The sequence below is a fragment of the Trichosurus vulpecula genome, chromosome 1 (assembly GCF_011100635.1).
Source record: "Trichosurus vulpecula isolate mTriVul1 chromosome 1, mTriVul1.pri, whole genome shotgun sequence".
NCBI classification, from domain to species: Eukaryota; Metazoa; Chordata; class Mammalia; order Diprotodontia; family Phalangeridae; genus Trichosurus; species Trichosurus vulpecula.
The window spans coordinates 7,002,326-7,023,402 of NC_050573.1; the positions used below are offsets into that span (position 1 = coordinate 7,002,326).

General features: G+C 41.4%; 1 gene segment (V, D, J or C); it reads left to right on the forward strand.

Moving 5' to 3' along the window:
* Positions 1-765: 765 nt before the first annotated feature.
* LOC118851241 lies at positions 766-1,401 on the forward strand. The segment is given in 2 exon segments: positions 766-839; positions 1,004-1,401. Coding segments are annotated over 2 exon segments (363 nt in total).
* Positions 1,402-21,077: the final 19,676 nt, after the last annotated feature.

The window sequence follows — 21,077 nt, forward strand, 5'->3', positions numbered from 1 at the left end:
GCCTGAACAGCAGGAGCCTGGAGGATGTGGGGGCAGAAGCTGGGCCCACTGTCTATTACAATTGTTCATTTGGATTGTCCTGAGGGCAGCTCTGGACTGGAGGCCAGGCAAGGCAACAAGCATTTCTTAATCCTTCCTGTGCACCAGGCCCTGAGCTAAGTGCTGGGGATTCCAGGGCAAAGAAGTGGAGAAGCCCTGCCCTCTTGGACCTTCTATTCTAACAGAGGAAGGCAGCCCAGGAATGGGACTCGTAGTGATAGGGGAGAGAAGTCCCCATTCCACAGTGTTCCTGAAGCCTCCAGAGTCACAGGCACAGGTGGAGGGGATGAAGCCTGGCTGTCCCCAAGCAGATCTGGGGGAGAAGTCACCAACAGGAGGTGAGGGCAGCATGGTGGAGGGATGGGCCATGGTGAGAAGGCTCCAATGCACAGGGAAGGTCCAGGAGGACAAAACAGTTGGGTTACATTGACAAGGTCCTGGAGCATCAGACACAGGCCTGGGGATGGGGAATAAAACTGACTGCCACAATCCCGAAATCTCAGAGCTGGAAATGACCTCAGGGGACATGATGATCCTCCCCTGCCAGAAAAACACCTGCCCCCTCTGCCCCAAGAGAGCACAGGGTCAGTCACTCATCACCTGAGTCCCCTCCTTCAGGCATCCAGAGCAGGAGCAGATTTGCATGTAGGGGCCTCCTCCCTGCAGGGCCTGGGCTGGTCTTAAGAGAGCCCTGGGAGAGCCCAGCCCCAGCTGGGGAGCCTCAGGACACAGAGCTCTGGGGGGAACCTTGACCATGGCCTGGATCTCTCTGCTGTTCTCACTCCTCACTGTCTACACAGGTGAGGCTTCCCTGGGTCTCCTCCCTGTGGCTCAGGTCCCACAATGTCTCAGACCAGGCCTAGTCCTGCCCTGAGCTCATCCTGAAGCTGTTTGAGGGGTCAGCATCTCCTTGGGGGAGAGAGGCCCCTGCCACTGACCACTCTCTTCTTTCCTTCTCTTGCAGGTTCTGGGGCCTCCTCTGTGCTGACTCAGCCATCTTCAGTGTCCAAAAGCCTGGGAGAGACAGCCTCCATCTCCTGTGCTGGGGATGCACTTAGTAGTTACCTTGCACACTGGTACCAGCAGAAACCTGGCCAGGCCCCTAAGCTGGTGATTTATGATGAAAACAGCAGGCCCTCTGGGATCCCTGACAGATTCTCTGGCTCCAGCTCAGGGAACACGGCCACCCTGAGGATATCTGGGCTCCAGGCTGAGGATGAGGCTGACTATTACTGTCAGTCATGGGATAGTAATGCTGATATTCACAGTGACACAGACTGATGGGGAAGTGAGACAAAAACCCCTCCCAGGCCTGCTCCCCCTGTGCCCTCCCCTCTGTGCTCCAGAGAGGGGCCTGCTGAGCACAGAACAGAAACAGCTTCTCCCTTAGGGCCCTTCACCCCTCCTCTTCTGCCTGGCTGGCCCCTTCCCCCTCTCTGACCCTCCCCCTCTAAGGCTCCTTCCCCCTCCCCAGCCGCTCATCTCCTCCTTGTCTCCCTCCTCGTGTTCTCTCATTCCTGGAGTTCTGCTGCCCCCCTGAAAGTCTGTTCTGGCCTCTCCCCAGCTTTGAAAGTTGTTCTGGTGCCAGGATCCAGGCGTGAGGAAGGAACCCTCTGATGATCTCCCAAATTATGCTCCAAACTGCCTCAGAATGCATCCAGGAGCAGGGAAGCAGCTTAGCAGCCAGACAAGAATACTGAGTCCCACTGGGCTTGGGGGGAGCAGCAGCAGCCAGGCTCACAGCAGGGCCCTGCAGCAAGGCTCCAAGTGGGGGACAAATCACCATCAAGGCCCCAGCCTCCTGCTAACCAGCAGTCCCCTAAGCAAGTGAGCAGTCTGTACTGCCAAATAAGGCCCCACCCCAATGACCCCTCCCCCAGCACAAGCCACCAGGAAGCCTGACTGTTAGTGAGGCCTGGCCCTGGCTCTAGCCAACAGAGAGACCCTGTTTCCATAGCAGCCCAGCAGCTGAGCCCCATCCCTGGGCCTGGCCACAGTTGCTGAACCCTACATTCAGAGGAGGCCAACAGGGAATCCCCACTCCCAGTACAAGCCAGAAGGGAAGCCTACCCTCCTGGGAAAGCAAGCAGCTAAGCCCAGAGAGATGTTCAGTGAAATCCAGCAGTGAGACCCAGGGCCCCAGCACTAGAACCTTGGCAACTGTTGTGGTGGAACCATCTCAGAGAATTCAGTCAGACCGCCTCTGATCCAAGTATAGGCATTTATTGAGATTTGTGCCTCCCATGAAGCAGGCTAAGTTGCAGGAGGAACCAGCAACTTCAGAGAAAGCAAGATGGATTTTATAGGGGAAAGATACTGATTACACAAGCAAAATTCACATAGAATATAGCAGTATGATTAATATTAAAAAGGCAGGAGGAGTTAGTTAAGGGATTAGGTAATGGCAGAGAGGTCCCAGCCACGGTGGAACTGTACATGCCATTACACACAATGCATACAGAAAAACCCATGGGGGGGGGGGCCGGTGAGTATGTATGATAGTGATATTACAATAAGGCTCTCTCCCTCATAAGTTTACTCTCGGTCAGTTCTTTACTATTCCTGAGCAGGTGCCTACTTAGGGAAAGTCCCTTCTATTGTGTTGGGGTCCACATCCTACTTGGGCATTCTGGTGGTGCTGCTTTCTGTTTGGCTGAGTATTGTCTAAGGTTAGATGGATGTGGTTATGTGGTTGACTGCACGGACACACCTGCTGTTTCTGTGAGAAATATGGGGCATGGGTCTAGGGGCAGTAGATAAGTACAGCCAGTGGCTGTGATCCCAACACAAGGACATACCTGCTGTTCTGGGAGAAATATGAATTCATGGACACACCTGTTATTCCAGTGAGCCATGAGATGTATATGAAGAAGTTAGGATAATAAGTTGGGGGTGAGGGGCTAGGGAGGAGCAGTGGTCCTGCTGTTCAGTGGGGCACGTAAGGAAGTTAGAATATTGGGGTTGGGGCAGCTTTATTAGGATTCCATCAAAACTCTCACATAAAAACACCAAGTCATAAAAAAAGGCAGAAAAATGAGCAAAAAAAATTTTTTTAAGGAGCTTGACTATGGAAAGTAACCATGATGATAGGGAAGATCAAGGCATGAACTCAGAAGGGAACAGTATGTCAAAATGTATTCATGTGAAGCCTCAAAGAAAAATGTGATTTAGTCTCAGCCCCAAAAAAGATTCCTGGAGGAGTTTTAAAAAGATTTTAAAAAGTAAATTAGAGAAGTAAAAGAAAGTAAAAGAAAAATTGGGAAAAGAAATGAGAGTAATACAAGAGAAACGTGAAAAAAGAGTCAATAGCATGGTAAAAGATACAAAAATTTGCCAAGGAAAATAACTCCCTAAAAAATAAAATAGGACAAATGAAAAAGGAAGTACAAAAGCTCATTGAAGAAAATAATTCCTTAAAAATTAGACTTAAATGAATGAGACTCTATGAGACACTCTGTGAGTGAAGCTCTGGTCTGTGCTGACCTTGGTAGTCTATGATTTGAGCCCAACTGAGGAAACCTGGCGTCACCAAAGGTACAATGAAGGAAACTGGAGCTAGAGAAATAGGGGTAGTGTTAGGCAGGGACTGAAAGAGAGACACTTCTGAGCAGCTCCAGTGCCTGGCCCAGAACCCAGCACATAGTAGGTGCTTCATCAATGTGAGAAAAAGGAAGCTGTTGCTTCTGCATAAAAGCCAAGGTGCTAAACAACATACAGGTGCTTATGAGGCTACTGGAAATGAAAAGAAAATGAGGGGAAGGGGGCAGGGTAATGGGAGATGTAAATGGCGAGGGTGGGGGGTGGGGAATCATGTGGGGAGTTTAGGTGTACCAGATAGGCTGTAAACCCTGAGGTACCCAGTCAATGGGGAAACAGGGGAGGGAATATGGATCAGCAATATGGAGGAAAAGGCTGTGTATTTGTCTCAACAGGTGCACCTACCCGTTGGGTGCCCCCTCTTGCAAGAACGTTATTAAATAAAAGTCCTTCCTAACTTAACAGAAGCTTCATGGAGTTCTTGGTAAATGTGTTTCCCACAGATGGGAGCTCATCTGGGATCCTGACATCCTGAGTGAGGGGCTGCCACTGCCAAAGGATGGGGAGACTTTAAACAGTCCCATGTATTGTTGACAGGCATCCCCACTCCCCGACTGTTCAAGATCTCAAAACCACATTAATGAAAGAGGCCACTGTGGATTTAGAAACTAAGGGAAGAAGGATAAAAAGGAGGCCTCAAGGGAACCAGGTAACTCTGTGCACAGACCAAGGTAAGAAAATAGGATGTTAAGTATTACCTTGGAGGTTGGAACATCCTATGGGGTTCTGAGACTGAGCATGTGATACAATGTCTCCAACAAGAGTTATAGGTTAGGGAGTAATGATACAAAGTTTAAGAAACATAGAGGGGATGAGAATATCCGTACAGACATTTCTCCAGACATTCCCTTGGGGAGGATGTTGAAATATGGGGGCAAAAAAGATTCCAGCTTGTCAGCCAATCAGAGTTGATTGTCACCCCTTAGGAACACCTACCCTTCCAAGGGCCTGGGAAGAATATCCTCTGTAATTGACTAGATGTCAGTCAGCGTAAACTGGCATGTGATAACTCTGAATTTTGACCAGTCTAATTCTAATTCTAAATTGGTTTCTCTCCTAAAAAGCCAACACTTTGTCTTGTCAGGTGCCTCTGTGTGTTTGTAAAATATTTCATGTTTGTGATGAAAGATTTAAAATGCAGCCCAAAAATCTTCTAAGAAACTTTCAAAGTCTCTAATTAGAAAGAGAATATTGGGAAAGAACTCCCACCTTAGGCTTTTTGGTGGGAGATTAAGATTCTGGGGGGGGGGGGGAGGACATCCCAATATTGGCCAAGTTGGGATACCAGAATAAAGTTAGATAATAAGGAATAGAATTAAGAAGCAGGGTGAGACTCTCCCAGAAATTAGTGGGGAGGTGGGATCAGTTAGATAGCAGCTTTTAGACTGATAAGAATCTAAACCAGGCAGCCTAGAGAAATCAAGAGCTGAGAAAGAGAAAGGTATGAGTTAAAACTCAGGTTTAATTAGATCCTAAAAGCTGAAGTTTATGTTCAATTTAAATCTAAAGAACTGTCTTTGCAACCCTCCCACCAATGTATCTGATATGAGGGCAACATATGTAAAACTGAAAATATAAGGGTTTTTCTGTCTTTTAAGCATTGCCATTATAAAAGCTGTTTGCAAAGGATGTAGGAGAAATACAGCTCTCTTGATTTGTAAATTGGTAGACATGAACTTCTTCCAGATTCTAAGAGGTGAAGATAAGCAGGAGAAATTTGGGGTGAGTGTAATTTTTTTTCAAAATTTGGAATATTTATGGATCTTTCTGCTCTTCTCACTCCTGAAATTGGAGGTAGTCTGAGTAATAGGTTTGAAAGATTAGGAAAGAGAAATAAAGCTTTCAGAAGCATTTTGAGAGGTTATGAGGAAGTTTCAGTTTGATTTGGAGTAGAAAGACTGAAAAGGAAAATTTTGTAACTTCATTTGAAACCAATAGACAAAGTTAGAGAGAGTTAGAAGGAATTATGCACATAAATATTGGCTATGGTAAAGATATTGGTTTGTGACTTGCAATTATTATGTAAAATCTTAGTGTTTCCTTGTACTGTTTAATTAATTATAAAGTTAACTCTGGAGAGGAAACTGACCACACCCTGTCACATTAATTCAAATTCCTTAGGTGTCTTGTTTACTTGTTTTTTTTTTCCCCTGGGCCAATCCCTTTAGCTAACCTGATGATAACAGGTGATTTCAAACTGTAAAACTTTCCCAGGAGAATGGGAATGGGAAGCTCAAAAGCTTAGGACAGTTCTTAATCTGATGTCTCAAAGGAGACAGGACTTCAGCATTTTTTAAGGTAGTAGAGGAAAAAGTTTTCAGAGTGGGAAATTGTCACCACATGTCTGTTTAAAGCAATATATGAATTTATGGAAAATATTTCCTTTTAAAAGACCAAGAGTATTGGAACAATTATAAATAAAACAAGGAATTTTGGAACCATCTAGTCATACATTCTTATCAACCCTCTGGAAATGATGCAGTTTGAGGGGGGCTTCAGGGACCTCTCAAGAACTAGAGTATAGGACAGGGTCACCTGGAATGAATTCATGGACTCAGGCATTCTTTACATCAAGGTGGCAAAGGTTTATTTTAAGGCCAATATGTTGGACAGAGCTCCCTAAGGAGCTTGCCACTTAACAGTCATGATGCTAAAGCTTATATAGGAAAGTAATATAGAAATCTGGCAGATGTGCTAATTAGGTAATAACTTAGTGTCATTCACTACTGGAAACTGGGGGAAGGGGTTCCTCAGGTGTGTGTTTTTGGTCTGTTACATCTGTAGCAAGATGGCTTTGAGAGTTGATGTCCATAGCTTGACCTCTGGACTGAATATGATAACTTTGGAAATCAGTACATGATAATTCTGTGGTTACAAGACAGTCTTGTTTTTGCAAGAGAATTTCTTCAGAGATCAGCTTGTTCTTGTGATGGGGATAGTTTATTTTACTGGAGACCTGCTTATGAGTAATTGTGGGGAAAGGTAGTTTGACTTACTGGGGCCCACTCATGAGTTATTGCTAGGCATGGTGTCCTTGGGCTGGGGAGAAAACTGTCAGGAATAGTGTTTTGAAGCTAGGGAGAAATGTGATCTTGGAATTGGGCTCCAGCGCAAGCACCTAAGCACCCCATCATAAGGTCTTCTGTGTAGTGGAATTCCTAATAAGTAAATTTTTAAAGGCCTGCTAAACTTTATTATTGTCGTAAGGCTAGTTTCCTTGGGTATGTTTCTGCCTTAGGAGAAAAAAAAACAAAAACTGAACTTCCTCCCCAAGACAAACATCTTTTGGTACTTAAGAATTGGTGATTATTAAGAATTTTGGTTTTATGGCACTTTGGGGATTTGTGATACTTTCAAAAGATAAATCCCAATCTTTAAGGTTTCCAGCTAATTTATGAAAGTTTAATGATTGTTCCTTTTAACATCAGGATAAACTGTAAGCTTTTTTAAGAAAGGGAAATACTCTTATGAAGAAATGTTTTGCAGAATCTTTTGTGTGGTTTTTAGAAGGCCTACTAAATTTCCATTTGCAAGTGTTAAACCTGAAAGTTTGGTTGAAGGAGGCAAACAAGCTAGGTGATAGAAAAGTCCATGTTGTTTATTATTTTCCCTTAAAGCATAGCTAAGCTAACTTACTTGTACGTACAAGGAGTCAGAGCATAAGCTCTGGCTGTCTGAACAAAGGAATGAGAAAACATATACATTATTTTAGCAGACCCAGCAAGCCTGTGTTACCTCACTTTTACGACCCCCATGTATGTCTAACCATGATACAAGAAGAGGATTTTCCTTAATGGAAAAGGTTTGTAAAGACAAGAGTGTTGACAAAGGTCAGTTAAAGTATATACCCGTAGAATATTAAGCGAGGTGGTCTTTCTTGGGATTAGGGTCTCATCCTTTAATGGCTAACAGGGGAAAGAGTGTCCTTAGGTCAGTCTGATCTGGCCTTGTTGACAGAGAAAAGATATTCTTTGAGCAAACTTGAGAGAACAAAGAAGCCCAGGTCTAGCTGATCATTAATTCAGGCCCTGGCCCTTGATCGAAATTACAAAAATGATGTTAAATGGCATAAAATGTTCCACATTTCCTCCTTTTGGTCAAAGGTAAGCTGAAAGCTTCATCTGAAGACCAATGAAGGTATTGAAAAACCTCTCTCTTCCTCAGGGGCAAAGTTCTAAAACTCCTTATCTAGGTGGATTCAGGTTTTTCCTTCCTGTGGTTGGACATCCCCAGAGATGGGCAGTAATTGTAAACTAATTGTAAACAAGCAGAGGGAGCAAGTTGCAAGGGGGATCAGGGTAGGGAGCATAATGGCTAAAGATACCAAAGATATAGGCAAACAGTCTTGGGAACGCAAGGGACTCAGAAAGGGAAAGAGCAGTTCTTTGTTCAGGTTCTGGTCCAGACTCTTGGGAGGGGCTGCCTACGTCTGATGCTGTCCCCTTCAGGCTCTTTGAAACTGGAGAGCAAGGTCTCCTATGATCTCAGATGTCCACTTGGGAGCAGGGGCAGTCCTCAGATGTGACAGAAGGATCAAGGAGTCCATATCCACAACTTGGCAGCTATAAGAGTAGTCAGACCTGACCGCAGGTCCCAAAACACATATAATTTGATAATTGAGAGAAAAACAGCACAACATAGGTCCCAGCCATGAAGGGCTAAGTTCAAACAGTGAAATGAATGGTTCAATATCCCAGCCACACAGGGCTGAGTTTAACAATTACAATAAAGTTCTTCTCATAATTTACAAAACTGCACAATTACATTGAGTCAGGTACAGACCAAACAACTTAGATGGCTCACAATGGACTGGTATTGAGAGGGGGAAATTTGCATGTCACATGTTTTACATTTACATATTAGATAACCAAGAAAATTTAAACATGAACCATACAAAGTAATGCTATCATTATTAACCATGTTGACTAACATCATAAACTTTAGTCTCTTTGATGGCATTTACAAAATAAACCACAAGCCATTCTTAACAAAACTTAAAATGTTTCTGATTTAATTCTAGCAATTAATTGCACAATTTCTGTACAAAGTAACTTTAAATCCCAGTTACATATTCCCAATGTCCATTTAGAGCAGCACTTTTTTTTAAATCCCAGATGCCAAATTGTAGTTATCTGGTCCCTAGATAGTAAAAGAGAGTTCTGCTTCTCTGGTTCAGATCTAGAAATTCTCAGACAATTCTTACTTAATATAAGTTAGTACACTCACTTAAATTTGGCTCTCCTTTTTTTTGAAACTTCAGAGTATCTCAGTTTATATATCATCTGCTGTTTCTATCCTTACCTAAATTTTGTACCTGGCATAAGAATCCTTTAAAATATGAAGGTCCAACCATAAATTGAACTCATCTTCATTTTAAAATCATGAGACAGATACTTTACAAAGGAGATAGAATTTCACCTGTACCACTATCTTATACAATTTTCTTGTCCAAAAATCCAAACTTAAGATCTTATTACCAACACACACTTATTAGCTTGAATTTCCATGATTGAGAAATTTTGGAGCCAATCATACACATCTGTATATAATTCTTAGGGGAATCAATCTGATCCTATGGCTTTTTCTCAAAATTTGCTATCCCCTTTCTTTTTTATTAGACATTTATCACATTACATCTTTGCCTTATTACTTTGTCTAATCATTTCCTCCTTTTGGAGGATGTTATCTCTGTATTATTTTAATTTTTATTTGGCCATGAACATAGGTTGAAATTGTAAGCTACTCATTCTTGCATCCTATTATAATAACTCAGAGATATTCCAATATACATCTATTACCTAATAGATTTAGCATTGTGCTTACAAAACTTCTTGATAATATAAATTTTCTATGAAAGAAAAGAGGGACAATGTCATATATCTTAACAGAAGGAAGGAACTTCCTTACCTCTGTTTGATTCCAGGCATGAGTCATATCTGATAGCCAATCATATAGCCATTAGATGCTGAAAGCAGGGCATAGAAGTAATAGGTGGGGATTTCCTTTTCAGGAAGGAAATAGCAGAATTGGGAAACAGAGTCAGGAAGATCCAACCTAGGCTGTGTCCAAGGTCGTCTTCAAAACCTTTTCCCAGGCACAGACATCCCTTTAGAAGTTCTCAGCCTGTGATGCCTGCCATTCTACTATTGGCTTCATGTGACCTATCCCTGTAATCAGAGCTTAAAACAGTATTAAATCATAGTACCATAAAATATTAAATAGCAAATCAAAATCTTTCAGGTAGGACTGTCCCAAATTCATCGAGCTAATAATTATCAAATTAAGCTACATAACTTTTCTGTCTTCTAAAATACTTTCTCATACTCTTTCTCAACTTACTTAAACCATCTGAATAATTTCTCTCAGGACAGGAGAGGCTTAGCTAACTCCCATGTATCCCCAAACTTTCTTATCTATCTTTTGTATTTCCAATCAAACCTTTATTTACCCTTCCAAATCTCTCCTACCCATTATTCAGTCTTCCTTTACTTTTCAACCATAAGACAAAATAGCTCATACCTTAGTGACTTTTTACTGATATAACTGTCTATGCTGGAATCCCATTCCAGATTTCTAAACAAAACAAAAACGTTAATGACCAACCTCACAGGTTGATGGATTTATGTCCCCTGTTTACTCATTCTAGAGGAAAGGGACACTTTAGGAATCAAATCTTATACACATTGATAAGCTCTAACTCTTACTTAAAATCACAAAAACATTTCTCAAAACATTTCCAGAATTATTTCCCTTCTTTAAAATCAGTTTAAAATTTATCCTGATGTTAAAAGGAATACTCACTAAACTTTCCTGAAGACAATTATTTAGAAGGCTTTAAAATGATAGACATCTCCTTTCTTTCTCCTTAAAGCAAATTAACCCTTAAACACTAGAATTCATTGACTACGTTGGTGCCAAATGTCCTCATTCTCAAAGTATTTATACAGAATTCCTAGATATCACAAAGTTCCTTAGTCAAAAAGATGTAATGTGGAAGACACTTAGTTTCTTATAAGTTTACCCAATTAATTAGCTTTATCACAATAATAAGGTTTACCAGGACTTTAAAAAACTTACTTCATAGGAATTCCTCTACACAGAAACTTTGTACAAGATTGATTAGAATTCATGACTAGATGGTTTCAAAAGTCCTTGTTTCAGTTAATAACCACAATTCCTTAATTAGGCACAGTTCTTAATCTAATAACATCTAGATTAGAAGAGGAATTGTTTTTCTAACAGCATAGGTAATGCAATGTTAACCAAGTTGCATAATACAACAAATTTAGAAATATAAGTACACCACAAGCAATTGTCATATATATAAAACATGAAACAGAATCTATTAATTAACAATCAGGTGACTATGACTTAGTTAGATGAGCAAATCAAATCTGAATTCATAATCACAAATGGTAACATTTTAATTTCTAAGGCCCAATACTCTTAGCATTGTAAAAGATTGTGATTTATAAAATCACATTTTTTCTTCAATATTGCTGATACATCTGTTTGCCAAATTACACAATTTAGAAATGTAACAATGCCCTAAACATAATTATGCATTTTAAAACTTGAAATAACCCATTTATCAATTTAGGTGAATGCGTTTCTAAATCTCCTTGCACAGAGAATCTCTCATCTCATCATTTGAAACTATAACCTTAAATCACCAGATATATTCTCATAATAGAAAACTTTTTCACACAGAAAATCTGTTCTCATAGTAAATATCAGTATTATTAATTATTTCTCATTATAATCAAATATAACAGTCCCAAATTGTCAAATTTTATCACATCCCTTTAAAAACCCAATTAACATATATCAAAATCAGATTAAAATTGCTATGACATAGCAATATATTTCTTACCACACAATGGTCTTCTCAAATTTCACAATCTAAGAGAGTTTTAGAAATACAAAGCAATTTTAGAAATACAGAAACAATAATTTTCAGAAGACATCAATTGTATTTCCAGATTACCACATATAGAAATTATTGAGCTTATTACTTTCAGTATTTAAAAACCACTTCAAATTAACAATTACATTAATTAAAAGAGAGATAATAATAATGTTGTGTCTAACATATACCAGCCTTCATGTTACGCATTTTACAATCATTATCATTTTGATCCCATAACAACCATCATTATTATTTTCCCTTCACAAATCAGGAAACAGGTCAAACAGAGACTAAAATACAGTTTTGCAATTGGAACAAAGAAGTGTGAAGTTACCTAGAGCAGAAGCTGATATCCCAGTGGTGAAAATTCTGGGAAGCAGAGTTTAGAGAAGCTAACCAGAGTTCAAAACCATCTACCTCGAGCTTCCCCCACAACTGCAGAAGTTACTGAGCCTAGGGCAGTTTGCAGCTGCTGGGGACAGAGTGGGCAGAATGCATAGGACCTGGGTGACATTTCTAAGTTTTGGCAAAAAAGGATGGGCTACAAAGGTACCCAGGGGGCACAGGACTGTCAGGATATTGTCAGTCTGTGAATTTCTGCCCTTCTCCTTTTGCCAGGTGGGTAAGGGTGAATTAAGTTTTCCCTACAATTCTCCTGCATTCTCTTCTAATCTGATCTGGGACAAAAGGAATTTGTTTTAGCTGCTCTAACTTTTACTGAAGCCCTGGATCAGTCAGACACAGGACAACAATGGTGAAAGATCTCAATGATTTTAACTCAAGTAAACTTCACCTAAGTGATCAGCATTGGGAGGGTGTTTTAGCTCCAGTGAGAGTTCCTGGAGTGATCTATAGTCTCAGGAGTTTTCTCTCCCAAAATTCCAACTGATCAGTTTCCAAACGTTTTAATGATTAAATCCCAGAATCTGCTCAAATGTTTCAGCTCTATTTTTTTCTTCAAGTCCAGTTGGCCAGACCAGACATTGAGAAAGAAAAAAGAGTCTCTGTTTCCCTAACTGCAGCCTTAGAATTCTCTGGCTACCTGCGTTTAAGATTTTACACGGTATAGACATAGAACACACGCTCTCATACAGACAATTAACAGACAATTAACAAAACAAATACAGAACAAATACAGACTGAGCTCAGAGTTTAAACAACAGAGAATTAGAAGTTTTCAGCAGCTGGCTATTAGCACCCCTATGGTGTTTGGGGAAGCCTTGGCATTCCTGATTTTTCTGATTCTGCATATCCTATCCCTTAGGAAAGGGGAAAGGGGAGATGGAGGAGGACTAGGGCAGGTAAGGCAAGGCTAGGAATAAGGATAAAATGCATTTATCCTCCCCATAATCAGAGCCTTAAAGAGAAGGAAGCAGGAATAGGGCAGAAGGCAAAAGGAGAGCCCTTAAGGGAAGAGGGAAAGGGGGAGGGAAGAGAGAAGGCAGCAGTAGCAGAACAGAGTTACCTCCCTCTGGATCAGAGTCTTTCCTGGGAGGCAGAGGGAGAGGTGGTAACAGCAAAGTGCAGTTTTTCTCCCCTGGATCCAGGCCTCCAAGGAAAGGAAGGGAGGGAGGGGTTGAGGAAAAGGTTGGAGGGAGTGGAGGAATGGTTGGACTTCTAATTCTAGATTTTGACTGAACCATAGCTAATTTTCGAGATCAATCAGTGTTTCCAGGGGATCTATATGCGTTTGACCACAGATTTGATCCCTGCCCCCAGAGCTAGCTTAAAGGGAATTTTCAGACTTCAACCATTTTGTGGGAGTTCTTTTTGGAAGCTGGGAAGAGAGACAACTTACCCCTACCTTGTCAAGGCCAAAATTCCAGGAAAAATTAATCCTGTGGCACCCAAAAGTGTTGGGAAGGTTGGGCTGCTTTTCCCATTTCCATCATTTCCATCTGAAAGTCATGGCACCATAACTGTTAAACCTGAAAATTTGGTTGAAAAAAACAACAGAGCTAGGTGACAGAAAAATTCATGTTGTTTATTATTTTCCCTTAAAGCATAGCTAAGCTAGCTTGCTTGTATGTACAAGGAATCAGAGCATAAGCTCTGGCTGCCTGAACAAAGCAATGAGAAAACATATACGTTATTTTAGCAGACCCCGCAAGTCTGTATTACCTAATGTTTATGACCCCCATGTATGTTTAACCATGATGTAAGAAGAGGATTTTCCTTAATGGAATAGGGTTGTAAAGAATGTTGACAAAGGTCAGTTAATATTAAGTGAGGTAGTCTCTCTTGGAGTTAGGGTCTCATCCTTTGATGGCTAACAGGGGTAAGAATGTCCTTAGGTCAGTCTGATCTGGCCTTGTGGACAGTGGTAAGGGTATTTCCTGAGCAAACTTTTAGAGAGAATAAAGAAGCCAGGTCCTGGATCTTCTTCCAGTTACTCATTAATTCAGGCTGGTTGAAATTAAAAATGATATAAAATAGCATAATATTTTCTAATATATATATATATATATATGTATATGTATATATATATATTATATATATATATATATGTATATTTGATCGTCTACTAACATCAACTAAGCAACAGAATAATGTTACTTTTAAATTCCAATGTCCATCAAGTTGGACCACAAGTTGGACCATTTTGATCTCATTCCGCTTCACTAATCTACAGAGCTTTCTGTCTACTCTTCAGATAAAAGAACTGGAGATTCCAGCTATGTCTGAACACCAGGTTTTTGTCTCTGCCTACTGTATTGCTTTCTGTACCCCAGGACAATGTGAGAAATAATTATTTCTCTCTTGCATCTAATAACTAATTATTGTATTAGAACCAACATTTTCCCCTTTCCTACTTCCTCATCCAGAAATCAACCAGTGTAGCAAATATTTCTAAACACTTACCCAGCCAGGATGGCTAAGGGCTAATCAAAGACAGTGAAAGGAATCCTAAGTTTGGACTAATGGGTGCACTCCTGCTCATTGTGTTTGCCCAGGCAGATCTGGAGAAGTGTTGATCCTTCCTTTTATAAGAGAGGTGATATGGAAACAGATGAGTCTCTTTGACCAAGATTTGGGTGATTCAAATCCCACACCCCAAGGCCCTCATTGGAATCTAGCCCAGTTTCTCATTGTAATAGTCATTCTCTCATTAACTGTTAACCAATCAGACCTGACTGCCTCCCTCAGGAATACCTGCTCTTCCAAGGGCACATAAACTGTGGGCCCACTGCCATTAGGGGTCTTTGGTCTAAGAGAGATAGTCAAATGACCACACTTTTATTAATAAACATGATGGGCTTATTAATAAAATGACTGAGTTACCCAGAAACTACACCTCTCAAACTTTTTTAAATGGCACAATGAGATGTTTCAGTCCCTATCACTTGGCCTGCCGAATAACATCTACAGTAGTCTTTGCCATTTCATCATTTTGCTGCATTTGGTATATTAAAGTTGACCACAGAGAACACCCATATCATAATGAACAAACTAGAGCAGGTGTTCTTACCCTTCTCTGTGTCTCAGACCCCTGAGGCAGCCCAGTGAGACCTATAGATTCCTTCTCAGAACACAATTACCCCTTCCACATCATGGAGGCTGGGGTGTGGTGTGGCAATCTGGAAAATCAGCCTAAATTTTTTTTGGCCCTCCCTTCAGACCAGAGAGGGTCTGATTTTCTTTTTCTTTTTCTCTTATGTGCTGTTTACAGTACCTTATTGTAAAATCTGGGTTAAGTATTTGGTCATAGGCTCTGAGTCATCTACTGGCCTTAGTGTGGCATCTGCACAACTCCCCCAAAATTTCCATTTAACTTCGTATGCCTACGTGCAATATATTGAAACTGTGATGGGGAAAGTCATGCTGTGGAAAGGATAACTGTAGTGTTTTTCAATGTATAATATAAATTGCATAGGATTGCAAAGGAAAATCATTATACTGAAATATAGCTATGAAAATGTTTTTACAAAGCAGATTAAGAACCCCTGAATTAGAGGAATGTGTCATGAAGAGCAACAGCTGGAGAAAGGCCTTGGAAATGATGAAGAGACCAGTCCTGGCAATAGTCGAGCTCAGCCCAAAATCGGGGGAAATGTGTGGAAGCATCAGAGAGCCTCTTCTTTTAGTCCAACTGAAAAGATTGAGGATTAAGTATTTCTCCAGCCTAAAATCCTTTCAAGATTTAACTGAAAGATGGAATTTATATCAGTGCTTAATCAAACACCTCAGGAAACAATGCCCTCCACTAAAATCCTTTTCCCTATTTCAATTAGGTTTAATCCTGAATGGGATGGATAATTGTGAAGACTTCACAGGGTGTGTCTAAAGGAGTAGGAGAGGTTTGAGATTTGATCTTGTAATTTTGGAAGGCATGCCCTTCCCCCTCTCTCTCAGATGTTAGAAGATAATGAACTTCCTGTGAGCTACTTGTTCTCTGCTCCAGGAAGGTCCTTCCTCCCCTCCACCCCATTTCTTCTCCTAGACTTTCAGACACCACCCTGGCAGTTGAGTTCTGATAGGGAAAAACCTGAATGGACCGGATCAACCTTGGTCCTCTGCCTAGTTTTCACACCTAGACTGTAAGCCCACCTCCCAGCCAATGGTGAAAAGGGATAGAGGTGGGTGGGAATCTTTTCATTAAGAGTATAAATTAAGGCAGGTTCCCTTTTACCTTGCCTCCTCCATTATGGAAGTGTGCCCAAATCTTGCAAGGTTTGTAAAATAAATTTACTTTGTTTCTCCTAAGGATGTCTCTCCTATTATTTAAAAATCCTGTCCCATACAGATTGGAGGTTCCACCAAGATTTGCACTCTCCATGTGGGCAGGCACCAGACTCAGGGCCAGTGCATGCATCCAAGACTTCTCCGACTAGCTGAGCGCCTGAGGGCAGGCCTGGTCTCACTGGAGAGTCACAAACTCGGAAGAGAGGAACTCGGAGAAGCAAAGTAAAAAGGGGGAAATTTGAGTGCAGTATGCGCTGAGTGGAAATGGGCCAGCCGTGAAATTTTCAGTCGCAAACAGTCGTACACCATGTGACCCAGGTTAAGTCCTCAGTGTCCCCTGTCTGTGCAACCCAAGAGTGTCGACTTACAAATTTAAGGACTCTGAGAAGACACTGGGGGCCTGAGCTAAGATTGTGAGGTCTTAGACAAAACGAAGCCCCCTGGACCTGGAGTGCCAGGGAATTGGAATTTGTGGGGTTTCTAACCCGGAGACAAGGATGACCTGTCTCATGTAAATTGGTTACAAATCTCCGCACTTGGACAGCCCTGATGTGCTGTACCAAAATAGAAAGGAATGGCCATAGAAAGAGCTCTTAAAATATTTGACTCAGGTGGGGAAAATGGGTTTACCCTGGTAATGTTGGAAATGGGTCTGAATTCGAATTCGAAATTGCTCATGTGAAATGTCTATCTAACTAATGTTTTGTCTGTGTTTTTTTGTTCTATGTTCAGGTAAAAATGTTTAGCTCTAGGAGACCGAAATGGGCTCCTTTGGTATGAAAATTGTTAGATAAGGAATCAGAGCTGAAGCTGCCAGCCAGGAGGGCTGGGGGCTCTGAATTAAGGGTTGGTTAGATTCTAAAGGAAAAAATCTGTGTATTTTGTATTGAGTTAGTCTATCTAACATCAGGCAAGTGTTTAAACTGTAGAGAAGTGGAGGGGTCTGTATGGGGAATTGGATGACCACTTTGGAGAGGTTTAGTGGTCTGCTTAGGATGTGATTAAAAATTGTTGGTCATTTTTAACCATTAAGTTTTAAGGTGAAAAGAAAGCAGCTCAGAAAAGGAAAAGCTGGGTGAGTATGTAATTTATTATTTACTTGAAATGTTTGAGGTAGTTTAGGTCAAGATTAGGAAAGAAAGATTGAAATTGGAATACAGAGGCTAAAAGTTAAAGTAAAAGTTGGGAAAGAGAGAGACAGAAACTATAGAGAAATTTAAGTGGGGGGTTGTTGCTCTTAGCTGCCATGTGCTCCTGGCCCCACCCTTCCCCCACCCTCCACATTGAAAGACTGTGGGGAGCTGAAGCTAAAAGAAACTTGCAACTTTTTATTAAAAGTCCATATTTTGCCTTGGAGCATGATACTCAGTTTTGCTGGGTAGGTGATTCTGGCTTTTAATCCTAGCTCTATTGACCTCCGGAATATCATATTCCAAGCCCTTCGATCTCTTAATGTAGAAGCTGCCAGATCTTGCATTATTCTGATTATGTTTCCACAATACTCAAATTATTTCTTTCTGGCTGCTTACAGTATTTTCTCCTTGATCTGGGAGCTCTGGAATTTAGCGACAATATTCCTAGGAGATTTCTTTTTGGGATCTATTTGAGGAGGCGATCGATGGATTCTTTCAATTTCTATTTTGCCCTGTGGTTCTAGAATATCAGGGCACTTCTCCTTGATAATTTCTTGAAAGATGATATCTAGGCTCTTTTTTGATCATGGCTTTCAGGTAGTCCAATAATTTTAAAATTACCTCTCCTGGATCTATTTTCCAGGTCAGTGGTTTTTCCAATGAGATATTTCACATTGTCTTCCATTTTTTCATTCCTTTGGTTCTGTTTTATAATATCTTGATTTCTCATCAAGTCACTAGCTTCCACTTGCTCCAGTCTGATTTTTAAAGTACTATTTTCTTCAGTGGTCTTTTGGACCTCCTTTTCCATTTGGCTAATTCTGCCTTTCAAGGCATTCTTCTCCTCATTGGCTTTTTGGAGCTCTTTTGACATTTGAGTTAGTCTATTTTTTAAGGTGTTGTTTTCTTCAGTGTATTTTTTGGTATTTTTTTGGGTCTCCTTTAGCAAGTCATTGACTTGTTTTTCATGGTTTTCTCGCATCCTTCTCATTTCTGTTCCCAATTTTTCCTCTACTTCTCTAACTTGCTTTGCTTGGACTTGAAAGGAGCCAAGTGAGAACTGCAGGAAAAGGGTTGGTTCAGAACAGGAGTAGGGGCCCTGAGGCCTCGAGGTCATGTGTGGCTCTCTAGGTCCTCAAGTGCAGTCTTTTGACTTAATCCAAACTTCACAGAACAAATCTCCTTAATAAAAGGACTTGTTCTTTAAAACCTGGACTCTATTAAAAAGCTGCATCCAAGGACCTAGAACATCACATGTGGCCTCCACACTGCAGGTTTCCCACCCCTGGTTCAGAGGATGTGCTACACCATGGGAATTCAAACAGGATTCTCAATTTTTTTAGTATTATAAGGATTACATGAGGGGTGAAGGGGAGTATTTTCCTTTTGTTTTCAGACTATGATTATGCATTTGGGGATGTGTTTTCCTCAAACTCTGTTTCAGTTATTCAGGAAATCCTTCTCTGGGAGGTTGGACATTTGCTCATGCCTCAGAAATAGACAGATTTGCCCTCCTAATCCCATGTCTGCTGGTGGGGAACAGCCTCAGGCTCTGGATCAGCCTGGCAGCCTGAAAGATATGAGGGGGGCTACCTCTTTCCCAATATAACTAGCGGTACACAGACCTCCCTCTCTTCCTTGTAGAGAAGAACAATCCTTTCTAGCCACTGTGAGAGGCTTCATATATACTGTATGTTCTCAGTTCTCCTCTAGATTCTGGAAGAACAGGTGTCTCTTGGAGCACAGGTTCTGCTGAAATTCAATCTTTTAACAAGGGATTGGGGATCCTGCATTCTACTGACATTTAAACTTTCCACTGTTCTTACTCCACTAATGTGTATGTGTGTGTGTGTGTGTGTGTGTGTATACATATATATGTATGTATGTGTGTGTATATATATATACATATATTTCCTGCCTCCTCTGATCTCCTTTCTTCCTTCTTACTCCCAATCATGAATGGTCTAAAGGGAAACCATAAATCATGCCAATGAGATCTCTTGAAAATTCATTCACCTTTGCCTTACCAGTAGACCCCAATGCTGTTTTCTTAAGCTCTGGAAGTCTTTCTGCGACTCTCACCAAGCTCATTGGTTCTCAAATTCTGAGTCAAAAAAAGGTCCACAGTCTTGTAGGAGGTGAGCTCCCAGCTCAGTTGACTTCCTGCTGGAACCTCCAGCTCTCTCAGCCTTAAAAGCCCCAGGATGGTGGATTCTTCTAGGCTGTTATGGTTGTTTTGTTTTTTTTTCCTAAGTGATATTACTTGGTATTACACTCCCACAGGAAGATGAGAATTACAGGAATGTACTTCTCTGAAGAAGCAGCATTTACTGGCCTTGGCCAGTAGAGGACAGTGTTGAACAAGCTGGGGTGTTTCTCAACTGAACAAAGAGCTAGTAGTGCCCCAAAATCCCTTCAGCTTCTGCTATGGTGGAAGCCAAAGACCAGACCACAGACACCAGAAAGAGATTGAAGATGGGGAAGATTTTCATGCCTGTTGACTGTGAAGGATAAGAGAGCCTATGGGTGCCAGCCCCAGCTGTGTGGTCTTTGGAAGAAGAGCTCATAGGCACATCTCCACCACGACCTGGGCACCCACTCTCGTCCTGCTCCTCATTCTTTGCGCAGGTCAGGGCAAAGTGTTTGGGCTTTTGGTGGGACTGTGAAGAGGAACCATTTGGAGTAATGCTCCTGATGGGTGTCCCCCTTTTGATTTAAGGCACCACTTCTCAGCCTGTGTTAAGTCAGGAGTCATCACCGTCTGTGTCCACAGAAGGGTCAGTCAGAGTGATCTGTGGCTCTAGCACCAGACCTGTTACCACCAGAAATGCCGCTGTCTGGGTCCAGCAGGGGTTGGAGCCTGTTCCTCAGGGAATAATAGGTGGTATTACCACCACGTACCCTGGGATCCTTACCTGGTTCTGCCCTCATCATCACTGGGGTCCAACATGAGAATGAAGTTGACTAGTATCGTGTTCTGGGGTTGAGCAGTGCTGGCCACAGTGTCAGAATCCAGTAGAGAACTAAGACATGAACCTGTTCCTGCCCTGGTCACCACACAGTTTTATGTGCTCTAGAGTCATCAGAAGGTCTTGATTTCTGGAGGTTCAGAATCACTGGGATAAGGATGATGTCATGAGAGTTCTGCTGGAACCAATTCTAAGGAGCATTGACACTTCAGAACCTAGCCATCACAACTCATCAGAACTTGGGTTTTTTTTGGTTGTCGACACTTTAAAAAGCATTCATGTACCTTAAACTTATGAGTCTATTCATGCCTCTTTTCCCTTCAGAGATGCTGGTTGATAAATGTTTCTGAGCCCGCCTTGTATCGCTCTATAAACATTTCCTGAACTCAGCAGGAATGCAGTAGAAAGCTCACAGAATGAGGTCATGACAAATGCAGAGGTCTGGGGACCATTGGTTAGGGCTAATAATAGGTCTACATGCACACACATAAGGTGCACAGACACACATAGAAATAGAAAGAGATATATGTCGACACAGTCATGAATACACAGACATATATTTGTAAAAACATATATACCTGTATAAATACACTTAGGAAATACATTTGAAAACCTTAAAGCATGCATGTGATTAATATTAAATATGAAATGTGTGCTGTATATACATATGTAAGGGCAGTTGAATGAACAGGATAGCCAGGTTGCACAGTGGATAGAGCACTGGGACTGGAGTCAGGAAGACTCATC